Raw genomic sequence first — 25,709 nt, 5'->3', positions numbered from 1 at the left:
GGAGTCAGACTCTAATTCCAGCCGGTCAAAAGCATTAACTCTAAGCACAGGGATGACAGTAAACTCCCCTTCACATGTGAGAAACTTAAGCAGAGGTATACGCAGCGAGACGAAAAATATGGAAATAGAAACGGCTTTGTTGACTTGGTTGGTTTCCCTTTTAGAAAAAATTTGGTTGATATTACTGATATTCACATTCAAATTTTTATTTCAACCTACATTTGAATAAAAACTAATCTCTAATTGTGATAATAGGAGATGATTTAACTGATAATAACAAGATTGATTGGCACTGTTCATTGGCAAAAGCGGTCCAAAATAAAGCAGCAGGATCAAAGTAATTTAATTAAACTAGCAGGTCAAAGCAGACTTAATCACTGGTTGTAAACATAACAGTCCACATGATTGGATGTTTAAAGTGTTTTGTCTGGATAAATGTTAAGCAATACTGAAAATATTCTGTTATTAATCTTCAGAGAGGACTTACCATCGTTGGATGCAAGGCCACCAAATAAAATCCTTTTCACATAAACTCCATATTCTTCTCCTGTTAGTTCTTTCACACCTCCAATCACTTTGATACCTTTGGAAAAGACAAAATATACATCATGCAAACTTTACAAAATAACATTTGTGCATGTGTTAACAGAGACTTTTAACTCCAGAGCCTGGGACTTGTGTTAATCACATTATTTCAATGATAACCAGGGCTGAAAAGGGCAGAAATCACTTGGGGGACTCTAGTTTTTTTACACTCACCTAAAGGATTATTACACTGCAAAAAATGACTTTCTTACTTAGTATTTTTGTCTTGTTTTCAGAAGAAATATCTAAAAATTCTTAAAATCAAGATGTATTTTCTTGATTAGCAAAATTACGTAAGAAAATAAGTCTAGTTTATAGACAAAAACTATACAATTTAAGTGAACTTGTGTTTAAAACAAGCAAAATTATCTGCCAATGAGGTGAGAACATTTTGCTTAAATTAAGTGATTAAGAAACCCCATTGGCAGATAATTTTGCTTGTTTTAAACACAAATCCCCTTAAATTGTATGGTTTTTGTCTAAAAACTAGACTTATTTTCTTAGGTCATTTTGCTCATCAAGAGCAAAACATCAAGAGCAAAACAGCTTTATCATTTTACAGGTATTATTAATGCTAGCAACATTACACACTAACTAGGGTTTAAAAAATGGGATCAGGAAGAACGTGACCTTTAATTCAAAGTGGCATTGATTCAACAAGGTGCTGAAAGCATTCTTTAGAAATGTTGGCCCATATTGATAGGATAGCATCTTGCAGTTTATGGAGATTTGTGGGATGCACATCCAGGGCACAAAGCTCTCGTTCCACCACATCCCAAAGATGCTCTATTGGGTTGAGATCTGTTTACTGTGGGGGGCATTTTAGTACAGTGAACTCAATGTCATGTTCTAGAAACCAATTTGAAATGATTCGAGCATTGTGACATGGTGCATTATCCTGGTGGAAGTAGCCATCAGAGGATGGGTACATGGTGGTCGTAAAGGGATGGACATGGTCAGAAATAATGCCCAGGTAGGCCATTGCATTTAACGATGCCCAACTGGCACTAAGGGGCTTAAAGTGTGCCAAGAAAAAATCCCCCACACCATTACACCACCAGCAGCAACCTGCACAGTGGTAACAAGGCATGATGGATCCATGTTCTTATTCTGTTTACGCCAAATTCTGACTCTTCCATCTGAATGTCTCAACAGAAATCGAGACTCATCAGACCAGGCAACATCTTCAACAGTCTTCAACTGTCCAATTTTGGTGAGCTTGTGTAAATTGTAGCCACTTTTTCCTATTTGTAGTGGAGATGAATGGTACCCGGTGGGGTCTTCTGCTAATGTAGCCCATCCACCTCAAGGTTGTGCGTGTAGTGGCTTCACAAATGCTTTTCTGCATACCTCGGTTGTAACGAGTGGTTATTTCAGTCAAAGTTGCTCTTCTATCAGCTTGAATAAGTCGGCCCATTCTCCTCTGACCTCTTGCATCAACAAGGCTTTTTCGCCCACAGGACTGCCGCATACTGGATGTTTTTCACTTTTCACACTATTCTTTGTACACCCTAGAAATGGTTGTGCGTGAAAATGCCAACTTTCTTCTTGAGTTTAGGACATCAAACTTAACAGGACTTTTACACCTGAGACTAGGTGAATGTTCAGTTGTGTTAGTACTCCAGGTGTGTCCATGTAGTTTACCTGGTGGAGCATTGCACTCGCAAAACTAAGCTTAGGGGTTTTATGCACAAACTGGTAAAATACATATCATGAATGTGCTGTGTGTGTGAGGTATGGATGAAACCATATACCAAGAACTGTATGCAAAGATAAGAAATGCTTATGTTCAAACAAGAGTCCATAAAGTAAGTATTTACATTTGATGTGGGTCAGTATTTACATCTACATTACGTGTTTCATGTAGGAAGCTTAACCCCTTATTTACACCGCATGCATCTCCAGCGCATTATGGCTGCGACGTGGCTGCCGGAGCTGATCACGGCACCTCTAGTCACATCAGAAATACAAAATAAAAGTCAAAAAACCTGGCAATTTCAAAATAAACCCCTGTGCAGACTGCAGAATTTCACATCACTATATCCTCTTGCTCACAGGCACTGTATGTGAAATATAGATATATAATTGGGGATCTGTTTTAGAGGACTATACACAGCCACAGATCTTTTATACTTTTCCTTCATTACTGGACTTTTAAGTGTATTAACTTTGTAGTCTACAGCATAACTAAATAAGACAGCAAAAAACACAACAATAAACAGAGTTAAAACGAACAAAAAAATAAACATTTAGCCAATCACTTCTCGCAAACCCTGCTGCTTCACTCCTGGTGCGAGTTGGCACCATGTGGAAGATGAAACAAAATTGTGTCAGAGCCATTATGTACCGCAGATGCGTGCAGCGTAAATAGAGAGTCACCTTCAAAGCATCAGTTGACCAAATGTCCTTCCTTGTAGTTCAAATGTCCTAGTAAATTAAAATGAGTTTATTGGATTGCTGTAAGCCACAGCAAATGTAATAGATTCTACACAGAATCCATTACAAATTTACTTAACCTCAATGAAAATAAAACAGGATTTCTATGTGATTGAGTTAGTCCATAGTCCAGCAGAGTCAAACTTTAAACTCCCCGGCCGAACATCTGGTCAATTTCAGTCGACTCTGACCAAGAACTTATGTAAACTTGCATAAATAATATATAATTCAAACAATAGTGGAGCAGCACTGTCACTAAAGAAAAAAAAATAGTATTTATAACTAAAACTGCACTTTCTGTTAATGTAAGTGAGCATGAATGCCAGATCCTTTATTTGAGAAAGCAACTGCAAACTGTATTAACACGACCTTACTAAAACAACAGCTCTGAGTTCAACAAGAAACCCACAAACTAAAGAATATGTGCAGTATTTATAGGGCCTTAGATCTGCTTTGGCTAGTTGATCACTGCTTGAATTATAAATGTTATGTTTTTGCTTCAGGCTTATCTGCTACTAACTGGCAGACAATAAATTGGTACCAATTAAGTTTTGAGCTTGTATTGCATATTATGAGATTCACTCCTGATACATTGTTCACAAAGTAAAACAAGTTCTGTGCTATAAAAATACTTTAATATGCTCTGACCAAAACGCAGAGTAAGGACTTCTTGAGCGCTTATATGACAGTATGATGGTTTCACACTTTTAAGTCTGTTCATGATAGCGCTGCAAATGTTTTGTTAAAGGTTTGATTTAGCTCTGCTGTTTTTTATTCAGTGCACCACTTTCAAAATCTGTATTCATTAAAATGTCCTCTAGAACAGAATCTTCTTTTAGCACAATAGATTGTTGACTGTGCAAGTTTGAATGTAAGAAGGACAGGTTTAAGGAGATTAGTGATCCCTTCAAATAGTGTTTTTGATCTATTGTGAGTAGGAAAAGCAGGCTGTGGTATAAATATAACGAAGCGAGTGCAAAAACCTGAGAACAAACATACACTAACCCTATATGCCTTCATTTCAATCCATAACACCGCTGTCTGCTCTAATAGCGATTTGAGATCAGAGATGCTTGCCGTACAATGACAGTTAACTCTGTATCTGTATCTTTATGTCTTGGATGATTGTGTGTTTAGCACAATGAAACAAACTTAACTTACCTAATCCATTCTCACAATCTGTAAATTCTATAGAATGCACTGCTCGATCTACTCCATAAGGACCCATCAGTGTCCTGTGCAGAAACAGAAGAGCCATAGGGGGGAAAGAGTATTTGACAATGTCACATTTTGATTCGTTTTGCATACAATATAAGATTAGTGATAAATAAACATAAAAATTTGGTTCGAATAAACAACACCATCACCTTGGAAAAAGCTTTCGGTAACACTTTACTTGAAGGGGTGTCATTAACTGACATGACATCTTTATAATCATGACATGACCCATGCTATAAACATGAAGGAGATTTTATGCACATTTATGATAATTGTCATTAAGTGTCATTTGTTCAATTATGTAATTTTTAATGCAAAGATGGCATTGTTTAAATTTTCTTTGTTATGACAACTTGACATTAACCAATCCATTATAACTTGTCATAAATCTGTCATAAACATGACATAGCAGAATAATTATCAAACTTAAGAAACTGCCTAGCTTTATGGGTTAACATTACATTAAACTGTCATTTAAATGTCTTCAAGTGTTAATACTATGTCAAATAATTTTAAATACTTTAACAAAATGTAACACGTCAAAATGTTATACTTAACTTTATGTATGTGCACAATACATAAGAAACTAACAGCTAACAGAACTTGTTCTTCCTCAGAGGGCTCCGAAATTTTCTGACATAGATGAAAAAACCAACAAAACACTTAATCAATTTAATTTAATGTAATTATATTTGCAGTGATATGGACCCAGCGCTGAATGGCTCAACCCATTATTGTACTGTTTTTATTTAATTTAGCTGAATCTGTCTTCAAATGCAATAAAATATAATTTTATAAATTGTAATTATTATTATTATTATTATTATTAAATGATTGATTTTATTTGTTAAACACATGGAGGAAACTCAAAAAAACATTATGAACTGAAGAATATTCATGATGTTGTTATAAAACTAGTTGATAGAGTATTAACAATTAATTATATTTTAATGACAAATTATATATGTACCACTGTAGTTGAGGTCAAGAAAAATATTCATGACACTTTTATACAACTATATGACAGAGTATTAACACTTAATGACATTTTAATGACAAATTCAGTTTGTATCATTGGTAAAAAGTGGTCAGTTATGTTGTCTTGGTAATGTCAAGTTGTCATGACGAGTTATGATGTATTGGTTAATGTCAAGTTGTCATAACAAAGACATCTCAAACAATGTTATTTGCATTAAACATGACATAATTGAACGAATGACACTTAATGACAGTTGTAATAAACGTGCATAAAATCTCCTTCATGTTCATAGTACAGGTTATGTCATAATTATTAAAGTGTCATGTCAGTCTTATAATCACCTTTTCAAGTAAAGTGTTACCAAACTTTTAATTTAGTGGATATTCTAAACTTTTATGTCACTATAATCTAACCAGATGGTGACGTATTTCAAGAAAAGCTAATCTCACAAAAATGCATCATTATTTTGTGAAGGGGCTGATTTCACAATGTGAATCGAATAAAAAGTACAATTATCTGAGTATGAAGCCCCACCCCTAAACTCAAGTTCACTGGCACGAAAGCAGATCAAACTAAACTAATAGCCCCATTGTAAAACAGCTATTAATTGCAATAGGATTATGTGGGTCAATCTCCCTATACAAATACAGTGTGACCACATGTTTAGTTTAATTATTTAAATTTGTGGACTCTACTTTGCTCATGGATTAGCACCAGCTCTTTTCACTGTTGAATTTGCATCAATTATCAGTATGAACCGCCTGCTATGGACCGGCACCTAAATTAAAAACATCTTTGAGAACCCAGTATCATAATTAATATTTACTTAATTATCATTTGAATTAATACATTAATAACGTAAAATTAGTAAAGAAGACTTAAAGTATTATGTAGTAATAGTTATTGATAGTTAAATTGAAGAGATGTTACTGTAACTTTCATGAAGATTTTTTTGCGGAAAGTATAACAGAACCTGTTGTTGAGTGCACTGCCACCACTACACTTCTTCTGCATGCTTGTCAATGATTTTAAAATGTATTTCAGACCATATACACTTTATCAAGTTTACAGTGCATTTAAGATTCAGACAAGAAAGGCTGCGCTGCTGATTTTAACACAGCACTCCTAATACACAGAACATAAGCACATTTTTAAAGAAAGTTTTTTGAATTTCATTATTTACCTTCTCTGAATGGGTTTAGTGAGCACACACATAAACAGATTATAATCTCTTGGTGATTACAGCACATTAATAGTACATCCTTACTGTTCTTGTTTTCCTAAAATCGTATTAAAACAATCTGCAAGGAGATACATGTTTGCATTACGGTTAATGCATTTAAATCATTTCATGAATTAAATAATGGTCTAATATCGTTACGCACGCCTCAAATTAAATATCCAAATATACTCAAAGCAATCTTCTGCATGAGTGCACAACAGGTAACCTACACTTGTATACAAAAGTCACCAAACCCCCCTGTCCGGAGCGGAGAAAGTGAGACGCTTCGCCCCACTCTTCGCTCACAAAGTCTCGTGCGCCAAAACGCGTACCGTATCTGCGTTACATTCACGAAATTACAAAAGTAACATTTACCTGCTAATCATGACAGCTCCCTTGAACATGACGGAGAATGTTGGCATTTTTATGAGATTTTTGCGCATTCAGCGTCGCGTACCGCATGTCTATTCCACTCGTGATCAACGCCTCGCGGAGCTCCAATAAAGCGCGAGCCACATGATCCACTGCTGCAGCCCTCTAATACCCCTCATCCTAAACAACACCAACTTTGCCCACAGATTAAATCTTATGCAATGAGGCAACAGAAACGAGGGTCAGTAGTTTTGTGAATAAATAAAAACATGTTATCCTCTTTTATGTCTTAAACTTTTCCGGAACAGGTGGCTCTGGAAAACCAATGATTCACGTGTATGTGCGGACTATGGTTTAAATAATGTCTCGTGTGCAAAGCTATCGCAATTCAATGAGGCTTTCAACAACATTAGGTTGAACTTTAGCTGCACTCTAATATGTCTTTTCATAGACAGAATTATGTTTTGGCTATGAAAGCTTTTATAATATCCTGCTTACTTGATGCATTGTCTCCAAAAGAAAATAATAGTAGAATAATAGCAAAGGTAACTTTTTTTTGAATAACCATCATGTTGAAGCATGTGTGATAAATGTGATAAAAAAAAAGAAAGCAATATTTATGCCAAAGTAGAAAACTCAAAATCCTCTGTTAATTCTGCAAGACATATTTAATCTCTTAAACCATCTGTTATTTTCAGTTTTAGCCAATGCCATTGTCTATGATCATTTGATGCAAAGCTAGAGTGGTCCCCTCTCACACAGCAATCAGATTTACACAAACATGTTTGAGGTAATATTGCAGGATGGATACAGTTTTATATATTCTTGCACATAATGTGTAATAGTGTCCTATAAATAATGCAATGTTTGTTTAGTGGCCTTTACATAACTTGACTCAAAAAATGACACTCATGCATAATGTAATCAAGCGACTGTACCTGTTAAAGGAGATTACTGTCAGTTAGCTCTCTGGTGTTGCTAGTGCCCCAGTTAGAATCAGAGTGACACATTGCCTTAAATTAATTGTCACTGTGTAACTCTTTGCTGTCATTTCATTTGACACATGTCCTGTGACTCAGGTAGAACTTTTTTATCAACCTGAGCTACAGTCAAAAACAAGTCACACAAAGATGTTCTGAAAGCTGGTCAAAGTATCATACATATCATAAAAGGAAGATATTTTGATCAATGATGGTTAGCACATGGTACGCATTGACTTCCATAGCATTTGTTTTTCCTAAGTCAGTGGGTGACATCAACTGTGTGGTTAGTAAGATCATTTTCAAAATATCTTCAGAAGAATAAAAGAGTAAATGATGACATAATATTTATTTTTGGGTGAACTATCCCTTTAAGTTTGTTCCTTGTTCCATTTTGGATAATGTCACCAGGATCAGCTTACTTTTTGCCTTGGTCAACAATGTTAGAAACATATTTTCGGTGAGCATATGTGTGATTTTTGTGAAATTAGACTTATGAGGTGTCATGAAGCATTTTGATAAACGTTTTGAAAAAGTAAAAATGCAAAGTTGGAGTATCAAAGTAAGAAGCATACAGTTACAAACATTCCTTCATGTACTATTTTGCACATCATTTCTAATGACATCATACAAACCAATTTTGTGTTTTTTTCCACATTTAAGGGGAACATTTTCATTACCCCAACGTGTCCATGACTGGATTTGGGTTCTTTGAGATGGAAATATTTATAATTAAAAATATCAAAAAAATCAGTGCATGTTATATTATAAACATTTACAGTAAAGAAACATGTGGTATTTGGTGATCATTGGTAAATGTAAAGAACAATAATAAGGAATATAAATGTGTCCAAGACCAATTTTCTCATCCTCCGCAATAATTTTCAATCATTGTTTAAGCCCTCAAGGAACTTACATTTAAAAAAAATGTTGGAAGAGACATAATTGACTGTGACATACAAGATAGCTGCCAGGTAAGTTGTTCTTATTTTTTCTCTCCAGATAAAAGTTGAAATTTTGTTTGTCATAGTACCTAGACAACATTTTAGTTCTCATTACCGATATATGAGTTTGTAAATCCATATATTTCATGTAATATTATTGCGGTAATGATAACTTTTGATAATGATAATCTAAAAAATGTAAATAATTCTATGGGAAATATTTTTAAAAATCCTCTATAAATAATGATTATAGTAAGTTCAAACCTTAATCTTATATGTGCAAAAAAAAAAAAAAGCTTCAAGGGCTTTTTAAAAATTCTGATGCTGGACACCTTCTAAATATGGATTTCGTGAGAATCACCCATATTTGAGATTACTGACTTCATTAAAGTATAAAGTAAATTATGTTTCTGCCACTCCCCATAATCTGCCAAGTCCCTATAGCCTTTCTTGGGCCAAACTCACAGACTTAAATGATGTCATTTAAGGATTAGCTTCACACTGCTCAGCATCATAAGTAACACACAAAACTACTCTGCCTTAAACGGTTCTGTCTGGCTTGCCTTGAAATATTTCTGTAAATCTTCTCATAAGGTTAATATGTCAAGTATGGTTAGCAGAATCACATATCAAGCTGTAACTCTAACTCATCTGCTTCTAATACCCTATGAGACTTCTCCCAATAAATTACTGCACCATGGACAAGGTTGTCATCAGGGGCAACTGGGAACACTGCTTCAGTCCTGTGATGAGATGAAGCAAACTAGGCTACTCGTATTGAATGTTTAGTTATTGGCCTGTTTCCCAATTTAGTCGGTAAAATCCACTAATAACATTAGATAGTGACTTTTTATGACATTAGATTTGAGTAAATTCTTTCTATTTATTCAAATTCAGTCTAAGCAGGTGACCTTTATGGTACAAGTCCTGCAACTTTAACCTATGTTCCATTGCCTCTAAGACAGAGACAGGAATAGAAGAGTTTTACTACATTACTCTAAAAAGCCTGGTTGTGCCTACATTTGTAAAGCCTGATGCTAAGAGGCTAAAAATAATCTTTCAGGGCAGCCTCTGTAATACGGAAGACAGCTGTTTATTCAAAATTCTGCCATGCACATAAATGGCAAGAAGAGGAAAGCTCAGGCAGAATGGCAGATATTTCGCACTGGAAGGCTTACCACAAGACAGTGCAAGAAGAGATTATAAAGTACTGAAACAGCTCCAGGAACATCCTCAAAATTGTGCATTGTGATTAAAATAAACTGAACTCTTACCTCTTCCTAGGTCAAAAATGTATTTGTGTTATTGTGTATATTTCATTTCTGATGTGTCTGCATGTCTGATTCATTCATATGATGTTAATCTCACAGCCTTATCTCCACACTCATCGTGCACTCTCAGAGAAAAAGATACAAAAGTTGTCACAAGGACAGTATCTTTTAAAAAGACCATAATATACCATTTTGGAACCAATAATATGTACATTAGAGGTACCAATATGTACCTTTTAAGTACAAAAAAATGTATTTTTTGAAAAAGGTACCACCTCAGTGACAACTTTTGTACCTTCTTGTAACTTTTTTTCTGAAAGTGCATGAAGTGGAGTTACAAACATTGCCATTGCAGTAGATTAATAATAAAGTGTCACTGAAAGAGCTGCAGTTTATAAATAATTAACAGGTGTGATGTGTAGAAATTTATAAAACATATTTAACATATATTTAAAAAATAATGTTAATATGTTAATAAATGTGCTATTGTACAACTTTTGACATTGTCAGTGTCAACCCAGGTGAAAAAAAATTCTATTAAAAATATACTTTAAAAAAGTGTACTAAGTATATTTTCTAGATTTTGTACTATTTTCGTCAAATCCAAGTATAGTTAAGTGTACTCAATTATGTATTAACTTCAACTTAACACCTATTTGATTACACTTCAAGTGTAAATAGTATGCTAAAATGGAACAACTTTTTTTAAACTTCAAGTGCACTAAAATACACTCCTGAAAATCAAGATTTATGAGTAATTAAGCACACTTACAGTACAATTGCATTGTATTGCAATTTTAATGGAAATACACTTAAAAAGCCATTGCAGCACAAATTATAGTTGTGTTTAAGTACATTTTGTGCATACTGCTATCATACTTATAATTAGTATAAACTATGTTAATTTAGTATGCCTCTGTAATATTTCAAGTGCTCTACAAATGCACTTCCTAACTATTTTTAGTGCTTTTAAAGTGTCCCACTATGACAATAATAATGTTTTTAAAGTGAATTTCAATTATAACCTAAACATCATAGACACGTACTTTCAGTGCAATATTATTATAGTGTATTTTTTATATTTTAAGTATATTTAATTTGTACTTTTATCCCCATTTTGTTATACTTAAGCATGAATATTGCTGTTACACTACAAGTGTATAATATAACAATTCAGTTCAAATGCACACAAACAGATTACAAACTGCATTTCAAAAAAGGATCTTTATTAATGACACAAAAGTAACACACAAAACAGATATTGGCAAAATGGGGAACCTTAAACAGTCGACTTTCTTTGAAATGCCGGGAAGAGAACAATTGCGAACAACTTGTACTATATGGACATCTAGCTCTGATTTGAACTACTGGAGGCCTTGTAACTGGCATTGTTGCTCTTCCTCCGTAGAAGGTCCCGGATCTCTGCCACCTCGATGTTGGGGAATCACTCCCTCACTGCATCTGTAAAACAGGAAAGAGACATTTCAATTTCAATTTTATTTATATAGCGCTTTTCACAATTTGTAGTTGTTTCAAAGCAGCTTTACATTAAAAGAAGCAGGGGAAACAGAAAAATCGACAGACAATATAAGTAGCAAAATACAGCGGCTATGAATAAACTTTACAAGTGAGCAAATTAATAATGTCTCGTATACAAGAGGGTGCTAAGTTAAGCCAATGTTGCTTGACTCCCCGGGGTTAAAAAAAACCCTAGGAGAAAAACCTCAGGGAGGAACAAAAAGTCCTAGGAGGAAAAGATATACACATATATATATATGGGATGTAAACGGATAAGGAGATTTAACGGGTTCCGTCTAGGGCTGCACGATAAATCGCATGTGTTTGTCAGGCGCATCTCCTCAGTAATGCCGGTTCCTTGATTAGTATTAAATCGCCATCAGCTGTTTTCAGATGGAGCAGCTTTAACTACAGAGCCGTAGTTCCCTGACAAGCTGGGCCATATCGCATACATAACGCAGCCGATACGTCCGCGATAATTAATGCGAAATTGCCCCGATTGTCAGTGAACTACGGCTCTGTGTAGTTAAAGCTGCTACATCTGAAAACAGCTGATGGCGATTTAATACTAATCAAGGAACCGGCATTACTGAGGAGATGCGCCTGACAAACACATGCGACTTATCGTGCAGCCCTAGTTCCGTCGGTGGTCAGGCATCGGCTGGGCATCACGTTGAAGGGCAGCCAGTAGATCAGTGGTGTGTTGACCTCCACGGCAGCCAGAACTGGTCTGTTTGTCTCAATGTCCTCGGGTTTGAGGACGAGACAGGGAGAGAGAAACAAAATCCTATTAGCGTAGGGGCCATTCACATGTAATGCAGTGTCACACAGTGTTGTGTTTTAATATCTGCTCGGTTCCAGACAGGCTAGCTATTGCGGCATTAGTAAATTACCCAGACGAGTTATGTGAATGCTTTGTTCCGTACAAGCTAACTTTTGCGAGATAAGTATAATTTACTAGACAAATTATGTGAATGCTTTGTTAAAGAAAAAAAGTCTTAAAGAATAATTCCGGTATTAAACACTTTGAGTCTCATTTCTGGTTTGTTTTGGATGAACTACAGTGATGGTCACTGAAATTTTGACAATGGGTCGTGTCTTGACTTTTTAACTTGTTTAGAAGCGTCTCTTGACTGCTTCAGAATGGAAGTCAAGGGCCATGCACAAACATGTCATTAAAACAACACTTAACGTTCATTTTCAAAACTGTGCTACTCACAGAGTGGTTTGTGGTGTTCGTTGATGATTAAAAACAAATATATCAGAGCAATGTATGATTTCAATCCGTGTTATTTGCTATAGTGGATCTATTTTTTCAGACACCTCACAACCACGTATATACTTCCGCTCTATATTTGAGTCTGAAGCGTTAGCACACTCTTGACCACTTGATGGCGACAACCACTTTGCCTAACAAGGATGCTGAACGGAACTTGGTGTCTAGCGTATAGACAGTCACAATCGAGCTCAAATTCAAACCTAAGGCTGGTCACTGAGCCATCAAATATGGGAAAAATTTGTGCCCTACTCCGAGGGCACAGTTGCTCTGCTCATGCTAGCCTTTTGAGAGAAACCGAGCGAAAAAACTACAACCAGATGTAAACAGACCCTTTTCCATTTCCGGCGGCAGAGTGATATATCAGCGAGCAATGAGTCTTCCAAGAGAAGTCAATGGAATTTTACAAAATGCCAAATAAAACACCACAGAAACTGTATTTCGCTACACTACTTGTTTTTAATCATCAACGAACACCAAGAACCACTCGGTGAGTAGCACCCCTTACGAAAATTAACCATGGTTTTACTACAGTTAAGACCAAAAAAACCATGGTTACTGTAGTAAAACCATAGCTACCACAAAATAACAATGGTTTTGACAACCATGGTTTTCAAAAACCATAGTTAAACCATGGTTAGTGTAGTTAAACCATGGTTTTGCTCATAGTAATCAATTGACCAAAAAAAACATGGTTACTACACTTTTACCACAATAAAACCATGGTTAATATTCGTAAGGGACAGTTTTGAAAATGAAGGTTAAGTGTTGTTTTAATGACATGTTTGTGCATGACCCTTGACTTCCACTCTGAAGCAGTGAAGAGACGCTTCTAAACGAGTCAAAAAAAGACACGACCCATTGTCAAAATTACAGTGTCCATCACTGTAATTCATCCAAAACAAACCAGAAATAAGACTCAAAGTGTTAAATACCAGAATTATCCTTTAATGGAGCATTTCACCTGTAGAAACATTAATCTTTATTGAAAGTGTCTCATATTTGTAGTGGAAATGTAACATACATTTCGAATTTGGTGCCTATTTGACTAAAAAAGGGGTGTTTGTAGTCTCACCACCTCAACAAAGATATTGGACTTCCTTCTTTCAATGATGCAAAATTATAATTTTTTACATCATTGAAAGAAGGAAGTGCAACACTGAAATCTGTATTTCTCCTGTCTCAGGAAATGATGCATGACCATTCAAAAACATGACTGGGGTTCTAAAGATACAAAGCTTAATACAAATGGGTGAAGTGTCCCTTTAGATTTAAAGTGATTGACTGTGTCTGATTCACAGATACCAGTTGGCAAATCATTTCAGAGCTTAGACACTTTTGGTATTCTAGGGAAAATTAAGAGACCAGAATTTTGCGACCGCAGTGTACGTGTTGGATTGTATTCTGATATTAATTCTCTAAGATACGAAGGTGCTGGGCCTTTTAAGGTTTTATTGGTGATTAATAGTATTTTTAATTGTATGCGATATTTGACTGGTAGCCAGCATGACATGGGCATGAATTAAAACAATATTAAATTAAAAGATTAAACTTAACTTACATCATTTTTACACAGAAACCTCTTCAGCGTCAGCAAGGTCGACCACATGGTACATGACCTCTGTAAACACAAACATGGATAGACATCATATTAAAAAAGAAGACAATCATACAACTTTAAAATATATTTTGACTCCAAGCTTCTTTACAACAACATCTAACGTTAGTTTATCTTAAACTTAAAGTGAAGCTGGCTTGGTTACTAAACAGAATAAAGCTATTAAAACAGGCTTGCAAAATAAGCAGCATCTATCAGAACTTACCTACAGCAATGAGCTTTTAAACAACAGAAATCGTCTAAGGTTATCGTTTAAAATAGCAGAAAGAGCCGTTTGCTACAGTTAGCTGAACATCTCCAACACAAGTAATCTTGCCGTTTTATTTTTAAAGTTTTAAACATCGAATTGATTCGTTTATCAGGCATTTTGCATGTTACTTTGCTCACTGAAAAACCGCATGTTCAAGTTCCTAACGTTACTGTGTACAGTGTATAACTTACTCTTAATGTTTCCTGTGTGTGCTTTAAATTAAAACACTTCTCGCATAAAGACAAAAATAATCACAGTGAAGAACAAAATAGGAACAAATATGGAACAGATCTGCGTGATGTAAAGGAATGAAAGTCAAACTTACCCCAGCCGTACTGTTTAGCATGAAAACGAGTCAGTAGCGGTTTGAAAAATGCCGTTGATCCTGATTGGTGGGAATGAATGGGTGGGTGCAGGTGCATTCTGGGAATTTGAGTCTTTTGCCCTGGCGTTGGTACTGCTTTAGCATGCTGCTGTAGATGTATTTTGACTACAATTTCCAAGTTGCATTGGATGTTTTTTTTTTTTTTTCATTATTTTGGATCCTCTGCTGGCACTTTATGTACTTTTTATAATCTGCGTTTTCACACTGATTTGTTCTTTATACTTTATCAATAATAAAAATATTAAATATTTTTATAAAATGTATAACGTTTACAAAACATGTTTAGTTGACAAACATGTTGACAGTTATTTTGAGTGATGCTCAGATTTTCTTAAATAAAAAAACCTTTATCAATTAAATTACATTAGCATAATAATACATGTATTTAGTAAACACACTTGTAGATATATAATGTTTTTATGTTATGTGCTGCCTTGAACCCCCCACCCAGCTTTGAAAACAGAGACAGCAACTCTGTCATTAACCCTTCACACCTCACAACCAGCACTCCTTACAACCAGCTGTGAGGATTCCTAGAAACTTCCACCAGTATACATCCATATACACAAGGTTTCTGGATGTTTCACGAGTTTACTTCTGAGTATTACGTTTCCAAGCACTCTGCCTCATTTATCTGGCAAACCTAAAGTTTAGCAGGGATTTCCCATCCGTATTTGTCTGGATACAGCTCTTTTCATGCAGTGTATAGCCTACATTTTATTATTCTAACGTATTTTATGAAAGTACTCTGATATGCAACTAAAATTACACTTATTTTATAGTGTACTGTATAAAGTGTACAGAAGTCACACTTCTAATGAAGTGAGATCCTAGTATGCTAAAAAAGTAAATTAACAATTAATTTCCAAAAAATATACTTCCCATAAGTATATTGAATTGTCACTCTAAGTATGTCAAATTTAATACACTTAAAAAAAATAAACTTCTATACAATTTAAAATACATTGACAACAAAGTACACTTTCAAAAAGTACATTTAAAAAATATTTTAATTACTGGTAAATTAGTATACTTATTTTTTGGACTCTTAAGTTGAACTTAATTACATCTTTTTTTAAGTATACTTTCAAAAAGTACATTTAAAAGATAATTGAATTACTGGTAAATTCATTATACTTATTTTTTGGACTCTTAAGTTGAACTTAATTACATATTTTTTGAAGTATACTTTCAAAAAGTACATTTAAAAGATAATTGAATTACTGGTAAATTAGTATACTTATTTTTTGGACTCTTAAGTTGAACTTAATTACATATTTTTTGAAGTATACTTTCAAAAAGTACATTTAAAAGATAATTGAATTACTGGTAAATTAGTATACTTATTTTTTGGACTGTTAAGTTGAACTTAATTATATCTTTTTGGAAGTATACTTTTAAAAAGTACATATTAAATACTCTTTAAATTAAGTACAACAAGTAGAAGCATACTTGTTTTATACTTCATGTACTTCAATCATATTTCTAATACACTAAAGTATACTACTTTTTTACCTGGGAATACAGTGATTTTACAAGCTTGTTTGTAAATGAAGAAATGTAAATTTATCTGAAATCTTTGTACCTGTTAAATTGTAGTAAATCACATATGCAGCACAAGCAGTAATACATCTCAGAAAGCTTAAAGCACTTTGTCACTCTTACAATGAAGCTGTATTTTTTATTAGACTGTTTAAGTGTTCATGGTAAACATAGGCAAAGTGTCAAAAAAGCACTTGAACGAGTGTATTTCTGTGCCGAATGCTAGTTTCGTACAGGTTTCACATAGTTTTTTTTTAACATGAAAGATTCGTATGTAACAATCTTGCTTTATTTCTTTTATGAACAATTACAGTGTAAGAAGTACAGTGGAAGTCCTTATAAGGGCACTTTACCCAGAATAGCGCACATTAAAGGGGATCGCACACCGGCCGCGCAGCGCCGCGTCGCATCGCGCCTAGGAGAACTCGGAGGTATTGTAAACCGGAAGTGCACATTAAACAGTGCGAGCTTCGTCAGATAGCGTCTACTTCAAAATGCTAAATATACGTTAGCAGCCAATGTTAGTCGTTAATGATTTGGGACAAATATGATGTTATTTAATGTTAAACTGTGTGAGTGGCGCTGTGTTCGCGCCACCTGGCGGTGCCGGTGTGCGTATACTCATAGAAAACAATGTGTTCAGTTGATTTAGAACGGTGCGGCGCTGAGCGGCGCGGCCGGTGTGCGATTCCCTTAAGTCTGCACGATAATGCGATTGTCATGCACATCTCATCAGTAAAGCGGGTTCCATAATTATTAGTAAATCGCTATCAACTGCTTTTTGAAGGAGTGGCATTTACTACACAAAGCCGTAGTTCACTGAAAAGCTAGGCAATATCACATTCATAATCGGACGAATCGCCTGCGATAATTAATGGATATTACCTAGCTTTTATCCGGGGTAGCAGCAAGGTTGTGTAAGTGTGTTTGTTTAACACTGGATTCCGTTGAAATGGGGCGGTCCCAATCAGGTCATAAGTCGCAGAGGCGGTAAGTAAAACTGCATCAAATGTCTGTGTTTTGTTGACAATCGGCACGTAATATAATGTAAACGACACAAACATGAAATGAATTATAAGTTATCCATAGATAGTGAGATAATGTTTTGTGTTGCTTGCTTGTGACTTGCTCCGCCTGCGGTACGTCTCCAGGGGCTCAGGTTTATTTGGAAAGAAGCGGTACATCTGATCTATCTTTTATAAATTTGATCAAATGACTCTTTGGATATATGAAGGATGCAACACTACTCTATAGGTACTCGAGATAAACATGGAATAAGCAGAAATAGTGTGAGCTTTAATAATGTACTTGCTTTCAAACTTAAAAATACGCTGAACATGAAGAAAAACACATCAACCACTCACACAAGAAAACATACATAAACATGTACATAATGTATGTACAAGCACACACCTACATATGCATGTACTGGTATCTGTATACATGTATACACCTACAGTACAAACAACCTCATAATTTCTGCATAAAACACACAGACAGAGACCTATCCGTTTTTCTTCCAGCAGCCATGGCAACTACCCATTGCATCAGTACTTTAATCATCAAATCTGCACAGTGGGTTGTTATCAGATTATCGGATAATCCAGTTCACATTATTGAGAAATCATAACGGCCGGAGATACACTTTGGAATATACATTTTTGGTTTGTTCGTCTTGGGTTTCGTCAAGAAGAAGATTATTTAACATGCCACCCATTACACAAGTGATGGATGGAAAATGAGGCTGGCAGCTTTCATCAAGTGCCAAGTTTCCATGAAGCACCCAGTGTGGTGAAATGGGTTAATCTGAAACGATCTAAAAAGCCAGTCTGACCTGTTTACTAGCTGCTGTGTTCTGGGCTCATGACTGCTCTCTATAGGAAATGCATAGAAACGCATTGGGAATCGAAACCCTGACCTTTGCACTTCTAACTCAATGCTCAATGGGAGACAAATTTTGATGACCTATTTTTTCACATGATTGCAGAGAATGGTTTACCGAAACTAAGTTACTGGGTTGTTCTTTTACACATTGTTTTTTTTACAAACTTTTTACATTGTCTAGGTCAGGGGTGTCCAATCCTGCTCCTGGAGGGCTGGTGTCTCTGCAGAGTTTTATTCCAACCCACTAGGCAGACTAGTTACTTTGAGGCAGGTGTGTTGAGGGACGTTTTAGCTAAACTCTGCAGGACACCGACCCTCCAGGACCGACTTTGGACACCCCTGGTCTAGGTTGATAGAAGCACTAAGGACCCAATTATAGCACTTAAACATGGAAAAGTCAGATTTTCGTGGTATCTCCCCTTTAAAGATGTTATTTTGTTTATTTTAGTGATTACAGCAAACCAAAAAAGATTAGAAGACATATTTATTAATGGTGATTACTAGCAAAAACAAGCAAATAAAACAAAAAGACTAAATAATTGTTATAGGGTATGTTGTAATACAGTAAGTGATTACATACACTGTAAAAAATTCTTTAAAAAATAACAATCACTGGCAGCAAATGACTGGCAGCAGCACACTGTAAAAAAATATGCCGTAGCATAACTACTGGCAGCTAAATTGCCAGCAATCTACCGTTATTTTAAAGTACTACTACCGTAAATTAACAACTCCCCTATATTTAGCAGTATGTTACCGTATTAATACCCTTGAATCTAACTCATTTAATTTGGGTAACCAGTTGCCTTGAGTTTAGGATGCAAGTATGCACATTTCTACAATATCTTACTGTTTTGTTAAAAACCGGTAAGATATTCCTGTAGAATCTGGCCGTTTTTTAACAGCAGTTTTTTACAGTACGGTTTTCAAAAAAAATAAAATAAATAAAAAAAAACGTAAAATTACAGTAAAATTTCTTAATTACAATCATGTCCAAAAACAACCATTTGACAGATTTTTCTTTAAAAGTTTTGTCTGTTATGGTGAAATTTTGAATTTAGAATTGTTTCACTGTTCAGAGCTTAAATTCAACATAATTCAGTCTTTTTTACTCATTAACTGCATTTGATTCAGCTGCTTTTGGAAATTTAGGTGCTGATCTGTGTAAATGACGACAAAACCTTATTCGATTTTTCCTGATCTTCATTCGTTTACATTTATCAAACACATTATTGTGTGCCATAAAAGTTGTTGAGTATTAAATTTAACAGCCCTGCATTTACATTGAATGAGCTGCGGCATTTAAGTAGAAGGGGCAATTCTCTGTGTTTACACATGTTTAAAACTTCACTGGCTATATGTATCTGATGCTTCACTTATCATATAAAAAAGGGAATCCTAACCTAAAGTGTTCAGATCGTATGCCACTAATCCTCTGCTGTGATTGGTTTAGATTTGTTTCAAATAAACAAAAAAAAGAAAGCCAATAGAAATGCATTAATTTTCATAATGCAAAAGCAGTGCAAATCCACAATGTTCAGAGCACAGGGACATGATGTGCCTGCTTGTAAAGCCATCATATCAATGACCAAGCACTTTGTTATGCCTCAATAAATGGTTTATATTCAACCTCAGATTAGACATTTAATGTAGGTCATATAAGATAAATCATATGAGAGTCATCTGAAAAAGAAACCAAAATCACTAAGATTTTCTTTATTTCTCAAACACTGCAAATATAAAGTTTTAAGTGCAATAGTTAAACAACATCACAAGATCATGGTAATTTTGTTTTATTATAAAGATGTTATTTTGTTTATCTTAATGATAACAAAGCCAACAAAATAAAAACACAATTTTGGTCAAAATCTAAATCTGCTTGTTTTTAGTTTAGTTTAGTTTAGTTTAGTTTAGTTTAGTTTAGTTTAGTTTAGTTTAGTTTACCAAATTGACATTGATTTTATTGCGACCTATGTTATGTTGAGATCATGGTAACTGTTACTTAAGGTCAATAGACAGCATCATTTCACAGCCAAGCAGCCTCATCTGACTCTTCCTACTGGACTCGTGCCCTCGTCTCCAAACACTAAATTTAGCTCATCACTAGGCAGAGTCAAAGGTATACCTATTAGATTTTCTTCCCTAATATTTGTAAATATTTACCAATTTTCAAGGTGTCCGAAATTTCTATTCCTTATCTGCCACTTAAGCAGCTGCTGTGATGCGTCTCTGGTATTCATATTCATAATCAACGCAGTGAATATTGGTATTGAATTTCAAGCTTGCTGACAACCAGTTTGTTACCAGTTAAAATTGGTGTGTTTAAACCAATGCAAACGATAATGAAAACATGCAACTTTCAAAGGTAAGCACGATAATTATCAATTTATAATCGATTCGATATTTCTTACACATTTTCCTAACTGTAGGCTACGTGCCTCAATTTACGCGCGCCCACGCGCTCCGTCTGTGAAGCGAGTGTCCGAATTTATTTTCTCCTTAATATTTAAACTATTTTTAAACGAAACTTTGCTAATGATAATCTACAATATGTGCTTTATCAGTTTAAATACCTCAAGAAAACGCTACTTGTTCTCACTGCAGATAACGGGATGATGGACTAGCCGTACCTCAGTCCATCACTACCGTTATGAAAAACATTCTGTAAAACTTTCCCGAAAATACCTCTACTACACGTGTTCACTAAACTTTAATGTCTAAAGGTACCAAAATGAAAACAGGGGAAACACAATACAAAACTCTTCAAGTGTTGATTATTAAAAGCTTACCAGTAAATGAGCGAAAGTCCATCGAAACGCTCGAGCTCTCTCCCCCGTGGGTTCAGATATGACATTGCATCCAAAAGAAACGTGAAGGTTGAAATATTCTGCTCTGAATCCTCTGTAATAGAATTAAACGATGTCTCCAATTATTTACATCAGACACATCAGTGCGATTTCATGTCACGTCTCTGCATCACAGCATGCGTTGTTGAGCACGAGCAAGAGTGAGCATTCATTCAGCATTAAATCAATCATACAGCAACAGCCAGGCGAGACAGCAACTGTCAGTTTCTAATCTGTAAGACACGTGGTTTTCGTGCTGACCTGGCCGTCTGTTAGACAGAATCTTGCCGACAGCCCTCTGGTCACATTACTTTGACTTTTCATAAAGTTAGTGTTTTCATGAAGAGCCCTCACCTTTGCGGCTGTCTTTTAAACCAGAATGGCATTTTGGGTATCACAAAATGTATGGTGTATATGATGTCAAGGTGGGCAACTTTCTAAGGTTTAAACATGTCTTATATGTGAATGAAAATATGAGTGTATATACGTATAGGAGATGCAATCAGACTAAAAGGTGGAGTCTGGTCATGACAGTTGTAGGCTACTTCAGGTAACTGTGATTACTCTGACTGCTGACCCATCCTAAGAGATCTGATGCACTGCAGTTTAAACAGCAGGGGGTTTCCAATTTCCACACATAGACATTTGTTTGCAACACAAATATCTACCCCTGTAGTCCTTCTTCACACAGCACATAGGCTACCTGTCTCTATTTATTCATAGTTTGGTGCATAAGCTACAACTTTTTAAAATCAGAAACAAAATTCAGTTTTTGTATACATAATGATTTAAGTTACAATACCAGTTCCAGCTAATTATAAAAATTGCAAAAACAATTAAATTAATTGAATGGAAAGTCAATTAAAACAGAATGAAAGGAAAACTAATTATCAAATAACTTTACAAACAATTCATCACTCATTCTAAACGGCTGTAGCTTATGAAGTCATTTTATGTCATTTTTAAAGGGATAGTTCACCCACAAATCATTTACTCACCTTCAAATTGTTATAAACCTGTATACATTTCTTGGTTTTAGTGAACACAAAGGAAGATATTTGAAAATCAACACTGTAAAAAGATTCCGTAGAAATTACAGTATTTCTGGCAGCTGGATGCCAGTAACTTACTGTAGATTTAAATTCATGTTAATTACTTGCAACAGTTTGTTCAAAGTTAAATGAAAATTAAACATTAGCAAGTCTTTATCTTTACAGAATAAAACTAATATAACAGCCTCAAGCAAAGCATTCTGGGAAACAAAATCTGAAGGAAAAAACTGAAAAAGGTTGATGAGGATTTTTGGTTCCCAGAATGCTTTGCATGAGGCTGTTATTTAAAATCTGTATTCTGTAAGACAAAGACTTGTTAATGTTTAATGTTCATTTAACTTTGAAGAAACTGTTGTCAGTAAATAACATAAATTTAAATTTACAGTAAGTTACTGGCATCCAGTACTGTAATTTCTACGGAATCTTTTTACAGCGAAGCAACAGGAGCACTATTGACTTTCATAGTAGAAAAAAGCTTACTATGAAAGTCAGTGGTGGTTAAAAAGAAATATTGCTCAAAATATCGCTTTGTGTTCAGCAGATCAAAGAAATGAATACAGGTTTGGAAGAACATGAGGGTAAGTATGACAGAATTTTCATCTTTAGGTGAATGAATGAATGAATGAATGAATGAATGAAAAGCTTTTTTTCAAACATGTAACATGTAAAAAAAGGTGAACTATCCCTTTAAGCATACATTTTACTTAACTTCAGAAAAGTTCGTCTGTAAATTCAGCTGTCAATATGCATCTTATTATCGTTACTTTGGTTTTCTAGATTTTTTTAAATGCAGTCAAGTAATGCAATAATACATTTTAAGTAGCCTATATCGATAGCTTCAATTACGTGCTAAATTATTTTTTAAGCCAAAGTTGTTATTTGTACTTTTCCTATTTGTGTAAATTGCAGAGGCTCCCTCTAGTGATGCACCTTTGTAATGTTAGAACATAGAGCACCATCCATCCATTCACCTTTGGAGGCGCTGTGATACTCAACTCCAGATACTCAGGAAGTTGTCTCTGTGTTGCATATGCCTGCCTGAATTGTATCTGTATCTCTACACAACACATTTAATCCAGGTGTGCATTGTTTAAAATCTGTACAGTCACAAAACAAATGTACAAAACATGTCACTGGGATTGTTGCCATTTAGGTGTACTACAAATGTACTTTTGAGCTACATAAGTACAAAAGTAAAACCCCAGAGACGCTTTTGCATCTTGTTTCTGAGACTGTCTGTAGGTACCGACTGTAAGTGATGCACAACTAGACTGAAAGCAGTTACCTTGTATTTAGAGTATTTATTGAGTTTAAAAGTTTATCATGGTGTTTTCATTATATCAGTAACTGAATTAATAAATACTGGCATTACCACCCTAAGAAAAAGAGTGACTTCAATGACATACTTTGAATGAGATCATGAGGTGGATATACCGTGAAGAAAGCAGTGGGCGAATGGGTGTGGTAGCATGTTTTAGATAGCATAGTAGATGAGTATTACACCACTTTCATGGTCATTCTGTCAACATTCTTGGCCTTATCGTAAAATCGATGTACGCGAGTCTAAGTCAAACACGTTTGTACCTCTTTATTTGCAGATGTTGTAAAGTGACATTCAGTTCTATTTTTAATATATTAGCATTATGGCATTAGTAACAGAACGGTTGACATCTTAAAAAGCAAGTTTACTCGTTTTATTTAAAATATATGACTGGATGCTAGGCAGGATTGGCTGGTTTTCTCAGACCCTCCCCGTTCCAGAATGTAGGTGGGGCTGCACTGTCTGCAATGTTTGACCCAGCCAAGCAGGTTCCACATAGCTGACCTGGGTGTGGCCATCACCTGTACATGTCAATGCCACCGATATATACACGTAGCACTGACAGCTGTTTTCAGCCAGACATTTTCTAATCTGATTTACCTGGCTTACAAAATTCCAAAAAGACAAAACAAGACACAGATAGATTGACAAGTCAGTGGTGGCTTATGATCATTGCTCTGTCGAAATGTTTGGGAATTGGGGACGGCGGCCAGACTGATTTACTGGGACATAACAGAATTGCTGCAACACAGCAGTTTTATGTGTCAGAGGGTCTTTGGGAGGTTTTTAGACTCACTGAGCCTTGGCTTCCTGCTTTGTCCACAGGATTCAGGGTTGAGGATTCAGTCACTTTGCATGCCCAAAAGAGCTTACAAACAGCATGGGGATGTAGTCGTGTCATGTTATCCTAAACACATATTTAGATAGAATGCCTCAGTCTGCGGTATCACAACAAAAGCAGTCCTGATCGACTCTTTCATTTATATTTTTGAGTAAAAATACTAGCCATGTTTAATCAAATCTATGAAAATCTGTGGAGCTTTCTGTAGCGTGCAAAGATTTGCTAATGAATAAATAGCAGTACTACAAAACCTAATGGACAAACCCTATAGGTAAAACGTGCAGATAGCGTGCCATAAAATCACTATAATCTCAACTATTGACACTTGTTGAAACAGCACTTACAGCAGTTGTAAAAGTTTCTCTTTGACACAAACTAAGATACTTTATTGTCATACGTATCTGCAAGAGAAATAGCTGTTCCACAGTGAACCTTAACCCTTACAGAGACATAAGTCCAAATGTCACCAGCAATGTCTTAGCATACCTCAGTGGATGTCTAGCATATTTGTGTTTTATGGTTTCTAGGTGCATGTAGTAATGAAAACCGTGTGACACACCTAAAAAATGCTCTTGTGTATATAACAAAGCAGGTGCTGACACTCCTGTCATTGAGTTTGAAGTCTTCACACCCAAATAACAGACACTCCTCTTTCAAATGAAACCTTATGAATAGTGATTTCCATAAATATTGTTTGTATTTTGCCCATGTATGGTCATTTTTGTTGTAAATCTACATTTCAGCTCAAACGTTATTAGTTTAGTCTATTAGTGCATGCTTAGGAGTCATCCTTGGTATGTCATGCATGCTTCATTCTTAAAATGAGCCTGTCATGTACTGCACAACAGTCGTGCCATAATTATTATTATTTTGTCAATGTTTTATAAAGAAACATTTCTTTCTACATAAAGTCTACCTTTTTCACTACAACGTATTTTTTGGGAAACATAAAAAGTGTACAGCCAAAAATGGTTTAGAAATGGGATCATGTAGCACCTTAAGAGTCTATACAGCTGCCTGTTTTATATATCTATCTCGCTCTCTCCACCCATGTTTGTATAATGCACCTTGCACCGAGAGACTGATGCAGAACACACCCCATAGTTCAGTTCTCGTACCTTGAGAATCTAACATTTAGAGGATGAACTTTTCTTTCAAAGCCCACACCA

General features: G+C 35.3%; 1 protein-coding gene and 1 long non-coding RNA gene across 4 annotated transcripts in view; both read right to left on the bottom strand.

Annotated features, from left to right (window-relative positions):
• Positions 1–21,517, bottom strand: part of LOC135755909 (syntaxin-binding protein 4) — a 59,577-nt gene extending 38,060 nt beyond the window's left edge. Inside the window, exons 1-3 of one of the 3 annotated variants that reach the window (XM_065271864.2) lie at positions 21,270–21,517; positions 4,183–4,256; positions 488–583 (exon numbers count right to left, since the gene is read on the bottom strand). In XM_065271864.2, the coding sequence (XP_065127936.1) occupies positions 488–583; positions 4,183–4,256; positions 21,270–21,334 (235 nt within the window). In that variant the 5' untranslated portion in view covers positions 21,335–21,517. Of the gene's footprint in view, positions 1–487; positions 584–4,182; positions 4,257–6,815; positions 7,035–21,269 lie in introns of those variants that run through there. The other 2 variants (XM_065271852.2, XM_065271870.2) reach the window with 2 other exon arrangements.
• LOC135748214 (uncharacterized) lies at positions 11,993–14,965 on the bottom strand. Its single transcript, XR_012336369.1, has 3 exons — positions 14,861–14,965; positions 14,363–14,422; positions 11,993–12,272 (listed from the first exon to the last, which is right to left on the bottom strand). It is a non-coding gene; the product is annotated as an uncharacterized lncRNA (long non-coding RNA).
• Positions 21,518–25,709: the final 4,192 nt, after the last annotated feature.

This window comes from Paramisgurnus dabryanus, chromosome 3 (genome assembly GCF_030506205.2).
Source record: "Paramisgurnus dabryanus chromosome 3, PD_genome_1.1, whole genome shotgun sequence".
Taxonomy (NCBI): domain Eukaryota; kingdom Metazoa; phylum Chordata; class Actinopteri; order Cypriniformes; family Cobitidae; genus Paramisgurnus; species Paramisgurnus dabryanus.
This window is presented reverse-complemented; position numbering and strand designations above follow the sequence as displayed.